Below are 25,477 nucleotides of genomic sequence, written 5' to 3'. Positions count from 1 at the left end.
GGGTGTTGCAGGACTCACTTCACCTTCCATAAGGCAGCAAGGCATGCTGAAAAGAGCCGGGCTTTGTAGGTTAGGACTGGATCTGATTCCCAGCTTTGCCTCCTCTTGGTTTTATGACCTTCATTGGCCTCAGTCATCATTTCAACATACAAATACACCCTACTAGTGTAAAGAGCATTGTACGGACGTCCAAAGAAATCCCTTTCTGGTACTAGGTCTGGCATTCCCTTAATCTCTTTGGGTCTTAGTTTCCTTGTTTTTGAAATGATACCTAAAGGTCCTTTTAGTTCTCTAATATGGTAATTGTGTATCTGCCAAAAAAGTCCAATGGGCAAATAATCAATATTTAAGAGGTTACTTCCTCTTCCTATTAGTTTGTTGTTAACAAAAAAAAAAGTTTGAAATACTTGGTTACAATATTTGGTTACAATATTTGGTATTTTATAACCAACATTTGGTTATAAAATTTCAAGTGTATAATATTACATTATAATCCTATGGAGATATTACAGATATTTTGCCCAAGAATGAGGCTGCAAAGAAAAAGAAAAAAATTTTTTCCTTTTGTTTTTTTACTTTTACAAAATATTTTATTTTATTTATTGTAGTAAGAACATTTAACCTGAGATCTGCCCTTTGACACATATTTCAGTGTAGAGTACATTATCGGTGACAAGAGGTACAATGTTGTACAGCAGATCTAGGGTTTATTATTCATCTTGCTTAACTGAAACTTTATGCTCATTGACTAACAACTTGCCATTTCTCCCTCCTCGCTGGCCCCTGGCAACCAGCTTTCAGCTCTTGGATCTTATGAACTTGCCTATTTTAGATCTTTCATATGAGTGAAATATGTAATATCTGTCCTTCTGTGGCCGGCTTAGTTCACTTAACATCATGTCCTCCAGGTTCATCCATATTGCCCTGTGTTGCAGAAAGTCCTTCTTTTTGTCAAGGCGGAATAATGTTCCTTTGTAGGTATATGCCACATCTTCTTTTTACATCCATCTGTTGATAGACATTTAGATTTTTTCCGCAACCTGGTAATTGTGAATAGCGCTTCATTGAGAATGAGAGGGCAGAGATCTCCTCAAGGTTATATTTCTTCTTAAAACACCTGCTCTGAGCATGGTTGGAATGTGTTTCTGTTGTGATGATGATGATGTCAGGTGCTACACTAGGCAGTTCTGTACGTTGTCTCATTGGATCTGTACAACATCCTTTGCAACGACAACGTTCATTAGCAACAAACAGTAATTTACACAGGGAATCCGATCTACCGAGTTAGTTTGCCCTCTCAATGAGCCCCATTAGGTAAAGAGTCATTGCTTCTTACCTGGTAAGTGTACTTCACCTGGCATGTATGACTGGCTGGGGGATTAGTTGTTTACAATGGCAGTCTTTACAAGGCAAAACTTTCCTTGGTCAAAATGATCCACTGATGTGTGGCCCTTTTAACATTTCAAAGATCAGAAGAAAAAATATTTTTAGGAAATTAGTCTACTTATCTTGGCTTTTTCAAAATTCATCTAAACTGAGGACCTTAGCTATTTAAATGGTCAGGCCCTCCAGGGCACTAGCATTACCAAAAATATATAGGTCAGCCAGTAATCAGGGCACAGGATCTAAAAGCATTTAGCAGATTGTTTTTAAAAGACATCAACACACTCATCCTCAAGTTTCCCCTGGATGATCTTGAAGAATGAGCTATACTGTATTGTTTTTTTTGGAGATATTTCTGTTGCTGTGCTGGCTTCAGTCAGCCACAGGCTTCCACTCCTGGCACGGGCATTAGACAAATACCATTGTTAATCAGGGAGAACACTTTAAGTAGGTTATTATCTAGGGAAGTATGGTATTTTTTTAAAGCAAAGACCAACTTCATAATGGAAGTAACCTTGGGTTATTATTGCTGGCAATTTCGATGTTGCTGCATTTAGGGTGAAAACATTCTCAATCTTACAGTGCTGAGAATGTGCTTGCACCTAATCACAACTCATGAGAAAGTCATAAGAGCTGGTAATGCTTTACTTTAACCTTTAGAAGAGAATGAAACAGTATCATGATTAACTATGGGAAAAAGTTGCCTAGTGAACAGGTAGTCTCCAATTTGAACAGCTGAGTTGTTCATCTGTTGGTTGACTACAACTATGGACACATTTTCTATTTTGTACATAATAGTTAGGCCTCTAGGCCATGCCATAAAAGTCAGTTTAACCGTTGATGTTCTCAAAGAATAGAACAAGGAGCTGTATTGAAATATGGTTTTCCTCTTCTGGATCTGTGTCTTTGTTGAACCTATAAAAGGCTGGGCTTTCTTGCTTTCACTATAAAGGCCTGTGTCTACAGAGCCTGTCAGTGTAAACGTAGTCTCAAGAAATTGCCTCTGTCAATAAATATATGTGGAATAAATGAATAAATGACCTTTAGAAATAATTGGAAAGTGATTTAAATCCTTATTGCATCCTCTTAAGAAATTGCAAGGCAGTATCATTGATAACACAGAGCAAACCTTCATTTAAAATCCTCTTTCCCTATCGCAGCATGGCGGGGACACTAAGACCTACCCCCACTTTCCCCAGAATTCTCCCAAATTCCCTCTCCAGTGTAACTGTGCCAGCACTTTTCTAGGTATACAAGTATACAAACTAAATACATACACACACACACACACACACACACACACACACGCATATAGTTGTACATAGTTATATAGTAGAGGAGAAGATTGAGAATTGATAGCCAATTTATACATTATCACTTCTTGAAATACTCTAAAATTCTCTCTTAGAGCCATTCATTCATTTTCTCATTGGTTCCTTCGTGCTTTCATTTTGAGGCTTCCTATATTAGACATGCTATTTTATAAGCTTACATACTTTGTGTTATCGCCTCAAGTGTTCATGAAGACGAGATTTTCCATTGATCTGTTTGTGCCACAACCAAGACTTGTGCATTAAAAATAGAGCTTTTGGACTTACTGTGTTCATCTGGGAAGAAAAATGTTTTGGAGAAAACTGGAGGGTGTGTGGCAATGTCCTAGTTGTTTTCTCTTGTGGGTTTATCTTCCTGTTCTGTTTCTGGCTTTCTAAGTGTGTTGTTGGTTCAAAGAACATTTTTGTATAACAGGTTTCGGCACCAGGAGAGAGAGATTGACTTAAGCCTTCGTTTCTGTTATTCTCAGTTAGTGGGTTCTTTTGATGTGGGCACGAGGCAGACCACACTGTTTTGAGTTTTAAAAGGAGGAAACACAAGAAGCTTATTTATTAATAGCTCTTTTTCATGTATTTTTAATCCCATTTTTTGAACTACAGGTTGATTTTTTTTACATTGTCTGAAGTAGTCTCTTTAGTAAATAAAAGGAGCAATTTTTAGCTTTTGTGTTGTCCTATATATTTAGTAATTTTACTCTGCAACAAACATTACTTCTAATTCAAATTATTTTAAGGTGACAGGTTTCAAGCATTTGTGTGGGTCATTTATTATTGCCCAGTTACCTCTTTTGCTAGGGCTACCTGTGGTTAAATTTTTGTGATTTATCTCATGTTAATGATACACAGAAAAGTCAAAAGTTCTGAAAAGAAAGGCAGAAAATGGAAGCAAGTTCATTGTTTCCACAGATATGAACCAAGCAGTGCTATCCGTGTTTGGGATACATCAGTGTATAAGACAGACAAAAATTCCTGCTTGCTCTCATATATCTGACAATAGACCTTACGTTGCCTCGCTTATTGCCTGTCCTGGGTTTAGTTGTGGTGCACATAAAAGCCAGGTTGAATACCATGGAAAAACAAGGAATTAAAAGGGCAACTGAATGAGTTAAACCAGCCCTGCCTCAGTGTTTAGTTGTAATCTCTTGTTTGTTCAGAGTGTGTGGATTTTAACAGGGATTGTAACTAATGTAGCGCAAAGTCTGTTTTTATCTCAAGGGCAGATTCTTTTCTAATGTTAGTTTTACAGTCAGTATTCATACCTTGTAATGATTCTCATAATTCTTCATGGTTGTCACTTTCCTACATTCAGAGCATTCTTATATATAGTTAACAATTAATACCACACCTTATTTCATATGGGATGTGACTTTCTTTCATTTGCAAGACAGAGACGAAAATTAATCACGAGCACCTAATCAGCGTATGTCACTTTCATGGGAAACAAAAGCATGTTAGAGGGTTTTCTCATTAGTTTTTCCAGTATAAGATCACAGACTCTTGGAGATGGAAGGGACCTTGCAGATCAGCTCCCTCATTTAGTGGAGGAAGAAATTGAGGCAGAAAGGGATTTAGTGACTTCCCTAAAAGTACACAGTTGGTAAATGGCATAATAGGACTTGAACCCCATCTTAGACCTGTGATCTGTCCCTATACTGTTCCATCTCAGACACTACTTGTTGACTTCTTTTCCATATATTGCCTATTTGAGCCTTACATCAACGTATGACATAAGCAAGGCAGATGTTTTTATGCCCATCGTAAATTAAGAGACTGAAAACCCTAAGAGACTTAGTGATTTGCTCAAGGAGTTAGTAGTACTCCTGACACTTTTACTTCTCGAATTTCATTTCAAAGCTCTTTCCATGGGACTTCCCTGGTGGCACAATGGTTAAGAATCTGCCCGCCAATGCAGGGGACACAGGTTCGAGCCCTGGTCAGGGAAGATCCCACATGCCGAGGAGCAGCTAAGCCCGTTTGCCACACTACTGAGCCCACGTGCCACAACTACTGAGCCCATGTGCCGCAACTACTAAAGCCCATGTGCCTAGAGCCCGTGCTCCACAAGAGAAACCACCGCGATGAGAAGCCCTCACACCACAACAAAGAGTGGCCCCATCTTGTTGCAACTAGAGAAAGCACATGCACAGCAACAAAGACCCAACACAGCCAAAACTAAATAATAAATAAATGTATATATAAAAAAAACTTCCCATGATTATGGTTTTTAAAAAAAATCTAAAGACAAAGCTAAGATAAATGTAAGTTCCATTGATTCAACTAAATAAGATAGAAATGATCTCTCATTGTGACTTCCTATATAAGCCTATTTGAGATAATAATTATTCTGTTGATTTATTTACTCTTTTCAGTTGAATAAATAGAATTCAGTGGAATCTTCCAAAATAGGTACATTTTTCTTAAGAACTGTTTTAGTTGTCAGTATGAGATAGACAAGTTCAAAATATTCATCCTACTCCTTTCAGCCAGTGTAGCTTAGTTACCCAGATTTGTGTGGAAAATAAAGAGTACAATATCATCTATTTGGTGAATAAGCTTCTATATTCTCACAAAAGGAATATAGGAAGGACACCATAAATATCAATAATCAATAAGAAATTGATATTGATATCCCATAGTTTTTGGTCCGTCTCTGTTTTTGAGAAAATTACAGACTCCACGTTTGGTGAAGGTCATGATTTTGTGCTTATTTTTGTTCTTTTTAAAAAAAATTTTTTGGGGTTGTGTTGGGTCTTTGTTACTGTGCTCAGGCTTTCTCTAATTGCAGCAAGCATGGGCTACTCTTCATTGTGGTGTGCGGGCTTCTCATTGTGGTGGCTTCTCTTGTTGAGGAACACAGGCTCTAGGCATGCGGGCTTCAGTAGTTGTAGCACGCAGGCTCAGTAGTTGTGGCTCGAGGGCTCTAGAGCGCAGGTTCAGTAGGTAGTTGCGGCGCATGGGCTTAGTTGCTCCACATCATGTGGGATCTTCCCCGACCAAGGATTGAACCCGGTTCCCCTGCATTGGCACGTGGATTCTTAACCACTGCACCACCAGGGAAGTCCCTTATTTTTGTTCTTAACTATCCCATAGCTTTCACTTTTAGTAATGACCTATAGGTTATTTTCTAACTATGAAGTACTACTTTGGTGAAGAGTATCCCATCTTTTCTAGGAAGCTTGATTCTAAAAGTATTGCTTAATTAGTTGAAGAACATGCTTTTATTTGTATATCAGATTTAAGAGAAGACCTTTGTCTTTAAGTTCTTTTATTAGTCTATCAATTAAAAAAATTCATCCCAGCAATTTCCTCTATTTAAATAAGTGACAAGATAAATAGCATAGACAAATGCTATTGCACATTATAATTAGTATGTATAGCTCTAAGCACTACAGTAACTAAAAGTTAAAATAAGTAGTGCTCTGTAAGTGAATCAACATCTATTTTTTAAAGTTAAAGTTGATCCCCTGAACTGGTGGTTAATGATAATTTGCAAGTGTCATGAAAAAAATGAGAGCCAAATAATCACTGTACTTTAAAGTCTTAAAATATAATGTTGTAAGTCTTAAGCTGGCTAATATACAGGTAAAGAGAGCTATTGATTTTACTTACTGTTTTATTATTTATTATATATATATATATATAATATGTAATATATATTTTTTTTACAGCTACATTTTCTGGCCCATCAGCTTTTAGTAGACAGCTTAGTCTATTTACGAATGTTGAATTCAAGTAAGTGAGTTTTCTAGCTCCCTTTTATACTTGAATGTTTTTAGAAGTGAATGTTTTGAAATATTCCGCATATAGAAGGGCACACTTAATCTTAATACTCTCCTCTTCTAAGTGGTGACTGTTCATTCAAAGAAACTTACTAGCTTCTTACTGGTCTCTAGTAGAAACTGTTTCACTGCACAAAGTTGGCTTTGCAAGCCATAAAAGTAGTCCTTGGCTCAGAAGAAGCCTAGTAAAATTCATACATATAGGCATGAGATGGAACTTGTTCAACTATAGAAAGACAGATTTGGTTATCTCACCTCCCTGCCTAAAATCTTTCGATGACTTTCCATGGCTCTTTGGCCGGAGACCAAATCCTTGTTATGGTCTCCCAGGCGCTTCATGACCTGCCCTCCTTTCCCCTGTGGCCTGAGCTCCAGTAATTCTCTTTAATATTTGTTCTCATTCTTTTTTTTTTTTTTTTTTTTTTTTTCCGGTATGCGGGCCTCTTGCTGCTGCAGCCTCTCCCGTTGCGGAGCACAGGCTCCGGACACGCAGGCTCAGCGGCCATGGCTCACGGGCGCAGCCGCTCCGCAGCATGTGGGTTCTTCCCGGACCGGGGCACGAACCCGCGTCCCCTGCATCGGCAGGCGGACTCTCAGCCACTGCGCCACCAGGGAAGCCCTGTGCTCATTCTTTATACCAACTATTTCTTCCCCTTCTCTTCCTCCTCCTCTTTCTTCCTCCTTCTCCTCCTTTCCCTGAGCCCACCATGCTTCCCTCCATAGGCACGTCATGCATTTTCCCTTCTGCACAGAACATTTGATGGCTCTCTATCCTCTTCTCTTCCCACACTCACATAGTCACCTAGATAATGGCCTAACTCATCCTTCAGAGCTCAGGTTATAGGTCACTTTTTCATGGAGGTGTTTTCTGACGATTCCCCCCCCAAGCACATTAAATCAGGTCCCAGTTTATATTCTAGCACAACTTCTCTTTATATTATAATTACATATTTTTTGATTATATGATTAATGTCTGTGCCCTGCAGACACAGTCTATTTTGCTCCCTACCGCCTTTCCAGTTACTAGCACATTTCCTGGAACGTAGATGGTACACAATAAATGGTTGTTGATATAAAAAAGGAAAGAATGAGATGGAGCTATTGCCACGAGAAAGTTTGCAGTCCAGCTGAATCGACAATAATAGCGCATATAATATGCAGAGAAGAGATCGGTGGGTGCCGGAGCTGGGGGTGGAGTGGGGCACGTGACGTGGGTGAAGGGGGTTAAAAGGTACAAACTTCCAGTTATAAGATAATAAATCCTGGGGATTTATGTACAGCATGGTGACTGTAGTTAACAATATTATATTGTAAATTTGAAAGGTGCTAGCAGAGTAGATCATAAAAGTTCTCATCACAAGGAAAAAATTTATAAATATGTGTGGTGATGGATGTTAACTAAATTTATTCTCGTAATCAGTTCACAATACATACATATATCAAATTATCTAAAACTAATACAATAGTATTAGTCAATTATATCTCAATAATAAATAAATTAAAAAATCATATTATGAAATTACAATAATTTTTAAAGTTTAATACTGGAAAAGAAATAGATACTCAGTCCAGACCAGAGTACAGAAAACTATGGAAACATATGTGGAAATATAGGAAAAAAAAATATAGAAGAAGGCCAGACTCAATAATTACATTCCGAAGGTCAAGTATCGAGAATATGACCACACACTGTAGTATAGTTATTTGACCAAAAGAAGCCCAGCTGTCTGGCTCCTAAGAATCTTCAACAGATGGCATTCTATACTTAAAGTATTTTATCTTCAGACTTACATTAAGCAAGCTCTTTCTTTTGATGTATCAAACTGAATACCAATTACCAGGTTATAGGGAAAACACGTAACTGTCACAGGAACTGAATTCTTAAGGCTTCGTGTCCAGCTTGCCTTCTCCGCTCAGGCACACTATGGAGAAAGCCAAATCAGTCTGGGAAAGTTTACAGAGAAACGTTGATTTTTAAAGAAGGGAATGAGATAATGTTAATGTTTAGTGGTACCAGATTAAAATAACCGGATGGATCTTCTCCATAATAAAGATGCTCTTGCCAGTAGAACAGAACTGTGAAGACCTGCTGACTCACAGCGTTCTGCGTTACTCTGCCGTTCGCTGGGAGGGAAATACCTGAAGGCTGTTCCCACTTCTCTTGTACAGCCTAGGCCTGAATTTGTGTGCCTAACTTTTACCTCTCTTTTACCTACTTTTTCTGGACTCGTCGTCAGCCCTCTGGGTTAGAACATTTAAAAGATACATTTCAGATACAGTCAAGTGTGTAAGCCATAGACTCCCACTGTCTCATGTCTCATTAAGGTGACTTTGCATTTGTCTTCCATGAAACAGAAATTCTAAGAGTAAACTCCACGTATTGATGACATGAGGACCACAGGGAGAGCAGATCTTCAGAAGAGAACTTGGGAGAATCTAGAGTAGTCGGGGAACTTGAGCTGAACCTCACAGGAGGGCTCAGATTTGGATATGCAAGTGAGGGAAGAACGATAGTGATTCAGGAGAAGTGAAGAATATAAATGAAGATGTGGAGAGGGAGATTAGTAAGCATTTGTAACAAGAAATGAAAATGGAAGTTAGGGCTGAGTTACTAAGATATATACCAGAGGGATCCTGTGCAGGGTTATTTACAAAGGAGGGAACTGAAAAGCAGTTTGATTTTTCTACTGAACTTTACCCAGCTTGTCAGAAGTATAAAGGTTTCTAAATTGGAGATAAAAGGGTTGATAATTTGGAGAGAGCTGCTGTGGATTTGTGGGTTACCCCCAGGTGGGGTGCCTGCACTTCACCAGTCAGAGAACTGAGTATTAACCCCTGCGGTTCGGGGCTAACAGACTCAAGTTTGTCTCTCACCTGAAAAATCTAGAGCAGGAATGATGGACAGTGGAAGAAAGGAGGGGTTTCTAGGGTGAAGATAAGCCGTTCCTGGAGTTTGTGGGGCCCGTGGTCCTCTGGGGTGGAGACAGCTGGTGTGGAGCTGTTTTAGGTCCTGCCCACTAAGGCCAGAGGGAGAGGTCTGAGCGTTGTTAGCTTTTCAGGAGGCAAGGAAGCAGTAAGTGAACAGTCTGAAGAGGGATATGGTTACGTCTGTTAACGTAGCCTCAGATTAGAAGATGGAAGGTTTCTCCAAAAAAGCCACAAAAACACTAGTGATAGAAGGTGGTTTCTAAACAGCTGCCCAGGCGGAAGAGCACTGACGCTACATCAGTGCGATGGTGCCTGTCCAGTGAGAATGTTCCCAATCCTCTCCCATCCCCTCCTTTCCCCCCAGGTGCACCGAGATGGTTCAGAAACTCATATTAGCAATATGAGGAAGAGAGAGAGAAGCAGCAGCCAGCGACTTCTGACTGGAGCATGTGCTCCACCTGACCTTTATTTATTTATTTTTTGCCTTAAATTATACCTATTTATTTATTTATTTTTAATTTTATTGGAGTAGAGTTGCTTTACAATCATGTGTTAGTTTCAGGTGTACAGCATAGTGATTCAGTCATACATACATATATTCATTCTTTTTCAGATTCTTTTCCCCACCTGAACTTTAACTCAAGTTTACACTTTGGTTCTTCTAAAGACATTTATATTCTAGTTATTAAATTGAGACTGTTTTGTGACTTAAGGTCACAGAAAGAACTTTAATTGGTTGCTAGTGATTGTGGAGGTGGTAGGAGCTTCCTGAATTTTCACGTAGGGGCAGGAAAAGAACAGGTGGCCATACAAAATAAATCAAAATAGGTAAAAAGAAATTTCACATCATCCTGTACTGTGAATATAGGCTACAAACTAGTGTGAAGTTTGGCTTATGTTTAAGAATTCTCAAAGGAAATTTTTACCCCTCTGTTCTACACCCGGTTTCAAGTCATAAATTTTCACTGGGGAGGCAGGGTTTTATTTCTAGCTCCCTCTTACACTGAAAGTTTTGTGGATCTAATTTTATTGGTGGAAGTCCTGCAAGACTCTCCCTCTCCAACCTGCTCCCATCCCCAAGGGCCCTGGTCTTGTCTTCTGCCCCCAGAGTTCCACAAAATCATTAAAAGAAAAGTTCAAGTACACTAGGGTTTGGTAAATACACTGAAGGCCAAAGCTAAATCAGTATGCTGCATATGCTCTGTGTTCCTGACATCACTTAATTTTTTAACTTCTTTACTGTCAATTTTTAAAATGTATTTAAGAGGTTATATTTTTATTTTTTTGCAGCACTTGCTTTCAAGGGGAGGGTTGGTCATTGTATTTAGTATCAGAAAACAGTTGTTCCCTTTAGTAATTCTTTCAGTGATAGTTTGTAAGAAGTAAATTATCTAACTGTCTTGGTCTTATTTTATGCTTGTGATAGTTGATTTTATGTGTCAACTTGGCTAGGCTATGGTACCTAATTTTTGGTCAAACACCAGTCTAGATATTGTTGTAAAGGTGTTTTTTAGATATGATTAACATGTAACTCAGTAGTATTTGGGCAAAGCAAATAATCTTCCATAATGTGAGTGGGCCTTCTCTGATCAGTTGAAGGTCTTAAGAGAAAAGACTGATGTCCTCCCAGGAAGAAGTAATTCTACCTCTAGACTGCTTTCCAACTCAAGGCTGTGACATTGACTCCTGTAGAAATTTCTAGCCTTCCAGCCAGCCCTACAAATTCCAGACTGACCGACCCCCACATGAGCCAATTCCTCAAAATAAATGTCTCTCTCTCTTCTCTCTTTCCCTGTCTCTCCCTTTCTCTTTCCTTATCCCCCTCTTTCCCTGTCTATCTTCTCTCCCCCCATCTCTGTCTCTGTCTCTATCTATCTATTTCAACTATTCGTTTTTGCTTCTCTGGAGAACCCTGACTGATCCAACGTTCCTCCTGTAAGATAGTTTACCTGGGGCTTCCCTGGTGGCTCAGTGGTTAAGAGCCACCAGTGCAGGTGACACAGTTTCGAGCCCTAGTCCCACATGCTGCGGAGCAACTAAGCCCGTGCGCCACAACTACAGAGCTCGCGCAGCTAGAGCCCGTGCTCTGCAACAAAAGAAAACACCACAATGAGAAGCTCACACACCGCAATGAAGAGTAATCCCCGCTCACTGCAACTAGAGAAAGCCCGTGTCCAGCAACAAAGACCCAGTGCGGCCAAAAATAAATAAATACATTAAAAAAAATAACTTATCTGAGTAGAAAATTCTAGGTAGGCAGTTGTTTTCTTCTGTAACTTTCACAATATTACTTCATTAACTTCTGACCTCTGTTGTTGCCATTGAGAAGTCTGTTGTCAAAGAATTATTCCTTTATATGTTCTCAGTTTTTCTTCTCTTGTTGCTGCTATAAGATTTTATCTTTGTCTCTCTTTATTCAGAAACGTCACTGATGTATCTAATTATCAGCTTCTCATTTTCCTGTATATGAGAATCATTCCCCTCAGAAGTACCACCATCAGCCACAGTGGTCTTGCAGTCCCCCTTGGGTGGTAAGCACCACCCTCACTGTGCCTTCTCAAAGGTGATCTGAGGGTAGATTTCTAGGTTTTGAACATGAACAAGTTACTGTTAGATAAATATTGCCAAAAGTGCCTTTTGGACAGTGTACATCCATACCACACCCTTTATTAACCCTACATAATATAACTTAAAAGTTTTAGCAAACATTAGAGGTGAAAACAAGAGGTAATTATTTTTATTTTGCATTTGTTATTTTTAATGAGTTTGAGCATTATCATATTTATTAATACTTTATTCTTTCTTATCTGAGTTATCTGCCCTTATCCACTGCTACCCTAACTTTTGGCTTACCTGTATTTTTTCATCTTAGTTACAGAACTCTTCAGTTATTATGTATACTAAATTGTTATTTATATATTTTCAAAATGTTGTTTTTTGATTTTATTTATAAACCATGGAGTAAACTAATGAATAAATGATAAGAAAGACAAAAACCATTAAAGTACAATGTAGTAAATGTATGATAGGCACATGTACTCAGGCCACTGTGAGATCCTGGAAGAGTGGTCTCTGAAAGAGAGTGGAAGGTAAGAGAAGGTCATCTGTGCCAGGTGAAAGTTGAGCTGTGCCTTAAAACATGAGTAGAAATCATTGTCAGAGAAGATGAAGTTATTCCAGGAAGGGGATGCAGCAATCCAAAGGGAAGAGCAAGATCTATTCTGGAAATTAGAAAGAGTTGACTGTGCCAAGAGCAAAATGTCCTGTACCGAGAGAATGGTGAGATGGGGCCACAGAGATGCAAAAGCGCTAATTGAGTGGCTTGGTTATTACGATAAAGCATTTGAACTTCCCCTGAAAACTGGGGGAAGCACTGATAGGCCGAGATTTGGATTTTAGGAAGACTATCCTAATACAAGTATGAAGAATGGTTTAGAAGGAGTCAGTCTGAAGGCAGGAAGACCAGCTTATGGTCTAGTTGAAGCAGGCATTAATCTTTTCATTGTCATAATCATCAAGAGTGGAAAATAAAACTCTTAAAAAAGTCTCAATAATTAAAATTGAGTTAACTCTAGAAGACTCTGTGCCCAGGGAGTGGGGGGTTATTGGGGTAGAGAGACTTTTCATTTTCTTCTGTAGACAGACACTTTTGCATTATTTGAGTTTTATTTTTTAATCAAGCCAAGACTTTATTTATTTATTTTTTTAAACATCTTTATTGGGGTATAATTGCTTTACAATGGTGTGTTAGTTTCTGCTTTATAACAAAGTGAATCAGCTATACATATACATATGTTCCCATATGTCTTCCCTCTTGCGTCTCCCTCCCTCCCACTCTCCCCATCCCACCCTTCCAGGCTGTCACAAAGCACCGAGCTAATATCCCTGTGCCTTGCGGCTGCTTCCCCCCAGCTATCTACCTTACTACGTTTGTTAGGGTGTATATGTCCATGACTCTCTCTCACCCTGTCAAAACTCACCCCTCCCCCTCCCCATACCCTCAAGTCCGTTCTCCAGTAGGTCTGCATCTTTATTCCTATCTTACCCCTAGGTTCTTCATGACATTTTTTTCCCTTAAATTCCATATATATGTGTTAGCATACGGTATTTGTCTTTTTCTTTCTGACTTACTTCACTCTGTATGACAGACTCTAGGTCTATCCATCTCATTACAAATAGCTCAATTTCATTTCTTTTTAAGGCTGAGTAATATTCCATTGTGTATATGTGCCACATCTTCTTTATCCATTCATCCGATGATGGGCGCTTAGGTTGTTTCCATGTCCTGGCTATTGTAAATAGAGCTGCAATGAACATTTTGGTACATGACTCTTTTTGAATTTTGGTTTTCTCAGGGTATATGCCAAGTAGTGGGATTGCTGGGTCATATGGTAATTCTATTTGTAGTTTTTTAAGGAACCTCCATACTGTTCTCCACAGTGGCTGAACCAATTCACATTCCCACCAGCAGTGCAAGAGTGTCCCCTTTTCTCCACACCCTCTCCAGCATTTATTGTTTCTAGATTTTTTGATGATGGCCATTCTGACTGGTGTGAGATGATATCTCATTGTAGTTTTGATTTGCATTTCTCTAATGATTAATGATGTTGAGCATTCTTTCATGTGTTTGTTGGCATTCTGTATATCTTCTTTGGAGAAATGTCTATTTAGGTCTTCTGTCCATTTTTGGATGGGGTTGTTTGTTTTTTTGTTATTGAGCTGCATGAGCTGCTTGTAAATTTTGGAGATTAATCCTTTGTCAGTTGCTTCATTTGCAAATGTTTTCTCCCATTCTGAGGGTTGTCTTTTGGTCTTGGTTATGGTTTCCTTTGCTGTGCAAAAGCTTTGAAGTTTCATTAGGTCCCATTTGTTTATTTTTGTTTTTATTTCCATTACTCTAGGAGGTGGGTCAGAAAGGATCTTGCTGTGATTTATGTCATAGAGTGTTCTTCCTATGTTTTCTTCTAAGAGTTTGATAGTTTCTGGCCTTACATTTAGGTCTTTAATCCATTTTGAGCTTATTTTTGTGTATGGTGTTAGGGAGTGATCTAATCTCATACTTTTACATGTACCTGTCCAGTTTTCCCAGCACCATTTATTGAAGAGGCTGTCCTTTCTCCACTGTACATTCCTGCCTCCTTTATCAAAGATAAGGTGTCCATATGTGCGTGGGTTTATCTCTGGGCTTTCTATCCTGTTCCACTGATCTATCTTTCTGTTTTTGTGCCAGTACCATACTGTCTTGATTACTGTTGCTTTGTAATATAGTCTGAAGTCAGGGAGCCTTATTCCTCCAGCTCCTTTTTTCGTTCTAAAGATTGCTTTGGCTATTCGGGGTCTTTTGTGTTTCCATACAAATTGCGAAATTTTTTGTTCTAGTTCTGTGAAAAATGCCAGTGGTAGTTTGATAGGGATTGCATTGAATCTGTAGATTGCTTTGGGTAGTAGAGTCATTTTCACAATGTTGATTCTTCCCATCCAAGAACATGGTATATCTCTCCATCTATTTGTATCATCTTTAATTTCTTTCATCAGTGTCTTATAATTTTCTGCATACAGGTCTTTCGTCTCCTTAGGTAGGTTTATTCCTAGATATTTTATTCTTTTTGTTGCAATGGTAAATGGGAGTGTTTTCTTGATTTCACTTTCAGATTTTTCATCATTAGTATATAGGAATGCCAGAGATTTCTGTGCATTAATTTTGTATCCTGCTACTTTACCAAATTCATTGATTAGCTCTAGTAGTTTTCTGGTAGCATCTTTAGGATTCTCTATGTATAGTATCATGTCATCTGCAAACAGTGACAGCTTTACTTCTTCTTTTCCGATTTGGATTCCTTTTATTTCCTTTTCTTCTCTGATTGCTGTGGCTAAAACTTCCAAAACTATGTTGAATAAGAGTGGTGAGAGTGGGCAACCTTGTCTTGTTCCTGATCTTAGTGGAAATGCTTTCAGTTTTTCACCATTGAGGATGATGTTTGCTGTGGGCTTGTCATATATGGCTTTTATTATGTTTAGGAAAGTTCCCTCTATGCCTACTTTCTGGAGGGTTTTTATCATAAATGGGTGTTGAATTTTGTCAAAAGCTTTCTCTGCATCTATTGAGATGATCATATGGTTTTTCTCCTTCAATTTGTTAATATGGTTTATCACATTGATAGATTTGCGTATATTGAAGAATCCTTGCATTCCTGGAATAAACCCCACTTGATCATGGTGTATGATCCTTTTAATGTGCTTTTGGATTCTGTTTGCTAGTATTTTGTTGAGGATTTTTGCATCTATGTTCATCAGTGATATTGGCCTGTAGTTTTCTTTCTTTGTGACATCCTTGTCTGGTTTTGGTATCAAGGTGATGGTGGCTTCGTAGAAGGAATTTGGGAGTGTTCCTCCCTCTGCTATATTTTGGAAGAGTTTGAGAAGGATAGGTGTTAGCTCTTCTCTAAACGTTTGATAGAATTCACCTGTGAAGCCATCTGGTCCTGGGCTTTTGTTTGTTGGAAGGTTTTTAATCACAGTTTCAATTTCAGTGCTTGTGATTGGTCTGTTCATATTTTCTATTTCTTCCTGATTCAGTCTTAAGCCAAGACTTTAATAAGAAGAATTCTGAAGCTACTCAATAACGGAAGGGAAAGACCTGACTTAGAAATTAGTGTGATGAGTATTGAGTGCTTTGGTGGACCAGCAAATCAGTGTGAACCCCGATTTTAACACGGCTGCTAAAAGTGGGTGTGATAATACTTGGTTACATTAGTATTTTATAAGTATTCCAATAAAGAATGTTTATACTCTTCTTTGTTATAGTCAGATTGTTATCTGGAACCATGTGTTCCTGGATCAACTTGGAGAATGTTCAGGAGAAAGGAACTGCAAGAGAAATGACGTAAAATCATGTCAGATAAGAAAATGGGGATGCTGTGCCTGGAGCAGGTCTGATGAGATATTTGGCTTTGGTTATTGATGATGTGTTTGCCAAGGAGAAATAAGACAGATTCACTAAATTTCTAATAGAAATAGGAACAAGGAATTGGAGTTATAAGAGGGAAGATTTGATTTAAAAAAAGAAAGAAATCAAATGGGTGTCACCTTTTTTATGCCTAGAAAACTGATAATTCTGATGTTTTTGCAAGCTTCTCATAAATTGGCAAAACTGCAGTAGTCCTTCATTTAACTAATACTTACGGCCAATTGTGTTGTGATAGATTCCATACAGTTCAGCCACATTTATTTGTTTGTAAATTCATTTAAAAGTTTGTCTGTTTTTCTTTTTTGTTAACTACAACTAACATTTTCATTTCTAAGTTGGTTATCTATTTTCATGTTTTCACACTAACACACCAATGGTTGGTGTTAGCCATATTAAATGATTGGTTTTCTCAGCATTACTGGATCTCTCCCCAACTTATCCATTAAGACCTTCTCCTCTCACAAACACTCTGTGTATAAGCCTAGCTGATCCCCATGGTTTTAACATTTTTGAAGTTTTCCTACCCACAGCCATTGATATTATACCCTCTCATCAATAACAAAAAAAATGGAGTTCCTTGAAAAAAAGTGCTGCACTCCATGATCTTGTTCAGGACAAATGGCAAATACCCCAGAAGATAAAACTTTAATTTCATCTGTAGATTTAGGGTCCTGGTGCCTGGGTAGATTGTGATCACCCAACAACCCTGCATTAGCTTAGACTACATTGGATTACGGGGTATACTCTGCTAGTCCATCATCCTGGGCTGCTGATATGGTAGGAAGGCCTAACAAAGGCAACAGTTTTTGTTTTTCTGGTGAATTGATATACTTCCAAGATGTCTAATATTTAAGCTCTGGAAATATTGCTTACTTGACAGAATTTGGACCATCATTTTGCAAATATGCTCAAGTTCTTTGATTGGAAAGTAGATGTATCAAGGTTCTCCAGAGAAATGGAACCAACAGGAGATATATAAATATAAAGACATATAAAGATAAATATAAAGAGATTTATTGTAAGGAATTAGTCCTGTGATTATGGAGATTAACAGGCCCCAAGATCTGCAGGTGAGTTGGTAAACTCAGGATCCAGAGAACCAATGGTGTAGCTCGAGGTTGAAGGCTGGCAGTCTCAAGACTCAGGTGGAGCCAGGATGTTTCAGTTCAATTCCAAAGGAAGGGAAAAAACCAATGTCCCAAGTCTAACAGAGTCCGGCAGGAGGACTCTCTCTTACTTGGAGGAGGACCAGCCCTTTTGTTCTTCTAGTCAGGCCTTCAACTGATTGGATGAGGCCCACCCACAGCAGGGAGGCCAATATGCTTGACTCAGTCTATCCATTTGGGTTAATCTCACCCAAAAACACCCTCACAGAAACATGCAGCATAATGTTTCACTGAATATTTGGGCACGCCATGGTCCAGTCAAGTGGACACATAAAATTAACCATCATAGTAGCATTAACAGATCAGGTGTTACTATGGCTCATCAGTATTTATTGCATGTTATCTGGTTTTTAATTCTCTCCTTCCCCTACCCAGGGATTATTTACTTAACATCAACTCTCGGTCATTTGGAATCCACCACACTTTTGCTGATGGTCTGTGCTCGAGATGGTGGTGGGCTCACATCTGTCACTAATGCTGAAGTCACCATACACATTCTTCAGACAACTCTGGCACCCACTGAATTTGAAAGGCCTAAGTATACTTTCTCAGTTTATGAAGATGTGCCTGAAGACAGTCCTGTGGGGACAGTGAAAGCAAAAGAGCCCTTGAGTAAGTACTTCTTATGCTGCATTGAAATCCATTACTGGAACATTTTCTATATTTTCTTAGGTTGTACAGTCTTGAATAAATCTTTCCTTTTCTCCATGCAAGAATTGAGACCATACAATCTATGGCTTGTTCTTTGTTCTTTCAACATTATTTTTATCCTACTTTGTTTTTCTAATCACAAAAGTAGCAGGTACTTTTAACCCATTCTTCAAAGCGCGCGTGCCCACACACACACACACACACACACACACACACACACTTCCAAAAATTTTTTAATGAAAATACATGCAACTATCTTTGTTGTTCTACAATGACCACTTTTCCCCACTTTGTATATTGTGGACAGTTTTCCAAGTAACTGGACATCATTCCGTCTCATTAAAATTAGAAGTTGCATAGTATTTATTTAAACATTTCCCTTTTGCTATCAATTTGAATGATTTACAATCATTTTTGCTAGTCCAAATGCTACTCAAGCAAATATCCTTATATGACTTGTACAGATTTCTCTGCAAGAAAAATTCTTAGAAGTGAATTACTTGTCCAAAGATCTTGTCATGCTCCGTAACCCTAACCCATCTTCTCTCCTTTCCTTAAATTTTAGGGAGGGTATTTTCCTTTTATTGGTAGATATCATAGAGAAACACCAGTGTAAACTTGACTTTGCTTCCTCAAATATATAAAACAGACAGTAAAACAGGCATCCACATTATTTTCTGAATACCTTTCCCTTTTACTTAATACAAGAAGAGGTAAGGAAGATGGTGAAACTCGTGGCTTGCGCCTTGTCCATTGGACATTACTTTTGTCCACTAATACATCTGAAACCATGTGTCCACTTATCAACAGGCTTTGGAGAGCTGAGGAAAATGTGAGACATTGCATCGTATTCTCTGTGGATGTGATATACATTAATGCTTTCAGTTCTGTTTCCAGGAGGTACATTCTTTTGGCATAAAGTGATTGCTTTCTCTTTTCATTTTGCTCTTTTTTTTTTTTTTTTTTTTTTTCCTTTTCAGATTCCTCAGAGCCAATCCTTTATAGGATCTCCTCTGGTGATCTGGATGGAAAGTTCTTTATTCACCCATGGCTGGGCACCATTCGAACCCAGAAGCCTCTGGATCACGAAACACAGCCCGTGGTTGTGCTCACCATCCAGGCACAGCTCGGCAGCTCTGCCGCCTGCAGCAGCACAGAGGTCAACATAACTGTCATCGATGTCAATGACAACCGCCCAGTGTTTCACAAAGCCTCCGATGGGGTTACGATATCCCAGAGCACAATGACTGGCACAGCCTTGTACCACGCCCGTGCAACAGACAAAGACAGCGGGCCCAACGGGGTCATCCGCTATGCCATTGCCAGTCAGAGCCCGAGCATCTTTTCCGTTGACTCGGGGCTTGGTGTGGTGTACCTCAACGAGAGCCTGGCAGGCGCTGGGCCCCAGGAGTGCACTCTGACCCTCATGGCCCAGGATTTCGGTGTTCCTCCTCAGGCATCCCTGTTAGTGCTGACGGTCATTATTGAAAAGCAAGAGCAAAACCCGTCTTTAACTTTTGAGCATTTGGTCTATCAAGCGGAAGTTAGTGAGTCCCTCTCACTGATGACCCCGGTCCTGAAAATCCAGGCCTGCCAGCTTGGCCCACAGCACACACCCCCGCAGCTCCTGTACTCGCTGGAGTCTGGCCCAGACGCGGCTGCGTTTGGCATCCATCCTTACACGGGTTGGATTTATTTGCGGCGACAGCTCGACTATGAATCCACACAAACATATAATTTTAGAGTGTTTGCCTGGATCCCGGAGGACAGAATGTCACAAAATGTGAGCACTTCAGTAATTGTTCATGTCCTGGATGAGAATGACAATTCCCCTACCTTCTTGCATGATGTCTTGTTTCTGAAAGTCAAGGAGAGTCCTGTTCCCCAAGGGGTAATAGGCAAAATTACAGCAATTGACAGAGACTCGGGAAAGAATGGACAGCTGTCATATTTCCTTTTGTCTGATGGAAAATTCTTCAAGATGAATCCTAATACAGGTAGCATTTTGTAGCTTGCACTTATTCCTTTAAAATTGGAATTGACAAAACTCAAATCTTTTAGCAAACATATAGTTAAAATTACAGTTTTTAGTAAATATCTTTCTTGATTATAGTATTGTGATTTTTAAAGTGAAGTCAAAATTGAACAGAATTTTCCCTTAAATGATTCATATTTCTCTTGCCTCACACCCACATACTGTCCGTATATGGTTCTTATTTTGAATTAGAGGTACACTCAGAAATGGACTAGATAAATTCTTGTGTAAAGTCTAATTCCACCCCCCCGCCCAACCACTCTTTTTCATTTGTAGATGTCTTTAAAATTTTTCAAATAATATTTTATAAAGTATAAATGTCATCAGTGAAAAACTAGAGAATAATCCACTTTTTAAGATTTTAAGTTAAGATTTCAAAGTCACTCTTTTGATATATTTCTCCATTCTCATTTTGATGAGGGAAACATAGGAAAGGGCAAATATTTACACTGAGGTTTTTTTCATGTCTTAATTAGTTAAGTTAAATATACAAATGTTATTATATTGTATACATTTACAAAGTCTTTAATTCCTGCAAATACCTACAAATGAACTATGTTTATACTGCAACCATGTAGTTGGAGAAACTGAAACTCGAGTAGCTCAAGTAACATGCCCAAGGTCACGGAGCTAGAAAGAAGTGAGAAGGTCACCGCTTTGTACAATTCCAGGAGGCACCATTCACGTTGTGGCCTTTGTACGTGGTGCCCCTTACTCTATAGTGGGACAGAATTTGAATTCAATTCTGATTACCTTCAAAGTACCCATCGAGTGGATTAGGAAAAGGTGCCCCTTCCTCCAGCAGATGGAGCTTTACACCAGGGCACAAGGCCCGCTGAGATTGCAAGCTGGATCTAGGCTCCCATTCAGTCCTGAGCTGGGCCCCGCAGCAAGGCACAAACTGCACCGGCTGCACAGGATGGTCCGGCTTGCTCTTTACTTCCACGTGTTAGATAGTTCTCTAGGTTTTCTACTGCACTCGGTAATTTATGTTTTTCGAAAGAAGTTGAAATATACATTCGGTTCCCCCATGATCTTCTCTTTCCCACAGTTAGTCCAGATTCAGACCAGGTGTCCATTCCTAGAATCGCTGTACGGCTAGAAGCAAGAAGCTTCACCTTGGGACTCAGTTTCCTTACCTTGAAAAAAGGAGACAATTGCCGCCATGCTCCGTGTCCCGCTCTGGATGTGTGTGTGGGTGTGTGTGTGTGTGTGAAGAGTTAAAGTGTTATGAAGGGGCTTGGAAGGCTACATACTCGTAAGCTGTTCCTGTTCACTGGGGCTGGGGACAGTGGGGCAGCGCAGGGGTTGACGACATCCTCCAGTGCGTGGCATGCATGCGCAGCACGCAGGCACGCCCTCCACATCCGGGGCTCTGAGCAGCCTCACGTAGTGACCCGAAACCTCACTCCCACGGAACCCTACGTGGAACCCCCAGCCCAGCCCCAGCTGAGCCTCCTAGTCTTTCCGAACAGCTGCTACATGTCAGTCAGAGTTGGTGCAGCAAATAAAAATCTGTTTGCCATTCAGGATTTAGGGTTTTTCTAGAAGAATTGCATTTTGGAACTTTAAAGATGCAGTTGTTGTCTTTGTCATTTTTGTTAGAATCACACTTATAGTAAACACTTTATAAATAAAGTTGATATATTAATTGGATATGGCAAACACTGCATTATACCTTCACCAATTCAGCAACTTATCCAAATATGAATTTTTTGTTGTTACTGATTTCACTTTTTGTTTTGTTCTACACACTGTCATTTGTTCTACACATTTCATTTGGAGGAAGAGGGCAAAAAGATCTTGGTAATGGCAATGTTAGGTAGTAGCTGCTTCTTGATTACTTTCTCACAAATAGATATTTTCATAAATAGTGAGGATATTAACGCCTGTTGGAACTCTGCAGCGGGAGACGGGCTACCAGAGATGGCCCTTGGCGGTAGGTAGAGGCAGTTACGATTTTATGCCTGAGTCTGTGGATGAAACACAAGGCTAGTCGCCTAGAAGACAGTTTTGAGTAAGAATATGTAAAACATGGCTTGTAAAGCATGAAGAGTTATTTGGGAAGTCACTGTCCTCACTACACATATATTTTGTGAGATAAAAATAGATAACTCTATACATAAAAGACAAACCATCACCTAGGAATGTACTTGATTTTCATGAAGGTACTTTGCCATTATTTTAAGTAATGATAACAACTCCCACGTTCGTGATAATTTACAGCTTACAGAGTCCTTTTAAATTTATGATTGCGTTAGTGTTTGATAGCCCTAGGAGGTAGGGTCAGAGAGGTCCTTCTGTTCCTGAGGTGAAGAAATTGGTGCCCAAACCAGACCTTGTGATGTCAGAGCTGAGGTGCTTTCTGTATATTCAGTATGAAGGGAGACATGCTGTAACTTTAAATCTTCTAAATTATTATTAAATTACCACAGAGTATTTTATCATTTGTTGCTATGAATTCATTCTTTAGTTCGAATGGTTGATGGTAGATAATTTGAAATACAAAGAATGACAAATTGAAGGTGGCAGAAGAAACTTCAGAAAATTCTTTCAACAGCAGAGCTAGATTACTAAAGCGTGTGGTCTTGGAAGTTGTACTTTTAGAGCTTTATATCTGATTTTCCTTTCTGGGAATTGGTCTGAGATTTAATTGGTGTTTCATAAAGCCACAGTTCTAGTACAAGCGTCAGCCTCTTTCATCCTGCTCTGTGTTCCTCAGGCGAACTTATCAGCTGGGTGGCCTTGGATCATGAGCAACGGGTGCACCATCAGGTGACTGTCTTAGTGACCGACCACGGCTCCCTTCCTCGAAATGCCACCGCGCTGGTGTATGTCTCAGTTACTGACATCAACGATAACAGGCCGTATTTCCCACAGTGCCTCCCTGGGAAGGAATTACACATCAAGGTATGTGGAGCCAAGTAGCCGTGCAACATTTGTAGTATTCTTAGTTACTTGTTTTGAGCACCATCTTGTGGTAAAAAGCATGAATTTATCCAGTCAGTCTTGTGTGGAAATGCATACATTTCTAGAGTTAGAATTGTCCACATGTCAAAAAAAAATAAAAACACAATTAAAAAAAGAAAATGCTTATATGTGCTATTTGGGATCACACATTCAGTGGTTTTATGATAATGTAGTTCTGTCTGTTGTATGCAAACGTCATGGTACTTCATTATCAGTATTGCTCAGACATGGCTTGTTTTTTTTCAGTAATTTGCATGCCTTTCTTTGTCTACAGCTCCTTGTGGGCAATTGAAACACATCTCTAAGATGGTTAGTTGAAGATAGGAGAACAATTTGTAGCTCTAAAGTGGAGGGACGTGCAGCCAGAGATTGTAGCATTTGATCTTTGCAGGCACATGCGGAAACTTCTCATTATATTTACATGATTTTATATTTTTCATTTCCATGTTTTTGTATGTTTTATAATGTACATAAGTTAGCATATTAGTTCATGTACATAATTAATAAATGTATCTTGGAGGAGCTCATACTTTTTTTTAAATGAAAGGGTTATATGAATAAAACGTTGGGAAGCTATTGCTCTGAAACAATTGGGCGTTCAAATTGAGATCAGGTATGCATATTGAAAACCTCGAAATAGGTATTGAGGAAGCTAATAACTTTAAATTTATCTTCCAAAATCATATTTAAAGAAAATTCTACCAATGCAGAACATTATGATACTATCCTTATGATTTTTATTAATATATCATTTTATGTATCATGGCTTAATTAGGCAGTAAGACCCTAAACTTAGAGTTCAATTCCACATGTACATTTCAGAATTTCAGGAAAGTTTCTGTTAATTAATAAGGTATGTTTCCTGAAATAATGGCTTATGCTTATCTTTAGCGTATTTTGGATCTTTTAAAAGAGAGGGATGAATAAGAAAATGCCAGAATTCTTAAAAAGCATCAAAAATCTAAGATTTTTTTAGTCAATTTTATTTCCTTTTTTTCTCAAAATTAGATTAAATGCTGCAGATAATTTGTTCAAATTGAGCAAAACATTTAAATTTGTAATGTGAATTTTTTTCATGGTTTTACACCCATATAACTTTTATACGGTAGACATTTGCATTTTGTGTGGATTTAAAAGTAGTTTAAAAAATAATGCTTAGTAGTAATGTGTTCTGCAACTTAAAGATTCATTGATATTTCTTTTTTAAATTTCACTGACTAATTTGTAAGTCATTTGTCTTAATGACAGGTTCTGGAAGGTCAACCAGTAAATATGTTGGTTACAACTGTGTTTGCAAAGGATCTTGATGAAGGAAACAATGCAGAAGTTATATATTCAGTATCTTCAGGTAAAAGTTACTATATATAAAGGATTAAGAGCTTTTAGAATTTCCTCTTTTGTCTACCAAACATCTGCCTCCTTCTGGGAAAATAGTTAACACTGAAAATAGCACCATATTGCAAACAAAATACATTTTTTATTTTCTAGAATCACCTTTAAAAAAAAAAAATTAAAGTTTAATGGGGGCTTCGGTTGAATCCCAGGGAGAGGACTGGGGTTGGCTGCGTGAGCACAGCCCGAAGGGGGATAGTGCGCCACTGCTAGCCAGGAGGGAGTCCGGGAAAAAGTCTGGAGCTGCCGAAGAGGCAAGAGACTTTCTTACCTCTGTGTTTCCTGGTGCGTGAGGAGAGGGGATTAAGAGCGCCGCTTAAAGGAGCTCCAGAGACGGGCGCGAGCCGCGGCTATCAGCGCGGACCCCAGCGATGGACATGAGACACTGGCTGCTGCTGCCGCCACCAAGAAGCCTGTGTCCAAGCACAGGTCACTATTCACACCTCCCCTGCTGGGAGCCTGTGCAGCCCGCCACTGCAGGGTCCCATGATCCAGGGAAAATTCCCCGGGAGAATACACGGTGTGCCTCAGGCTGGTGCAACGTCACGCTGGACTCTGCGGCGGCAGGCTCACCCAGCATCCACACCCCTCCCTCCCCCCGGTCTTGAGTGAGCCAGAGCCCCCGAATCAGCGGCTCCTTTAACCCTGTCCTGTCTGAGCGAAGAACAGACGCCCTCAGGTGACCTACACGCAGAGGCGGGGCCAAATCCAAAGCTGAACCCTGGGAGCTGTGCGAACAAAGAAGAGAAAGTGAAATCTCTCCTAGCAGCCTCAGGAGCAGCGGATTAAATCTCCACAATCAACTTGATGTACCCTGCATCTGTGGAATACCTGAGTAGACAAGGAATCATCCCAAGTTCAGGATGTGGACTTTG

The 25,477-nt window shown here is 39.3% G+C and overlaps 1 protein-coding gene across 1 annotated transcript in view; it reads left to right on the top strand.

Annotated features, from left to right (window-relative positions):
* The window catches only part of DCHS2 (dachsous cadherin-related 2), a 306,411-nt gene that overhangs the window by 164,641 nt on the left and 116,293 nt on the right, over positions 1–25,477 (top strand). The window contains exons 4-7 of the mRNA XM_065877536.1: positions 17,930–18,166; positions 19,186–20,202; positions 22,963–23,150; positions 24,459–24,558. Coding sequence (XP_065733608.1) covers positions 17,930–18,166; positions 19,186–20,202; positions 22,963–23,150; positions 24,459–24,558 — 1,542 coding nt within the window. The remainder of the gene's footprint in view (positions 1–17,929; positions 18,167–19,185; positions 20,203–22,962; positions 23,151–24,458; positions 24,559–25,477) is intronic.

This window comes from Phocoena phocoena, chromosome 5 (assembly GCF_963924675.1).
Source record: "Phocoena phocoena chromosome 5, mPhoPho1.1, whole genome shotgun sequence".
In the NCBI taxonomy this organism is placed as follows: Eukaryota; Metazoa; Chordata; class Mammalia; order Artiodactyla; family Phocoenidae; genus Phocoena; species Phocoena phocoena.
This window is presented reverse-complemented; position numbering and strand designations above follow the sequence as displayed.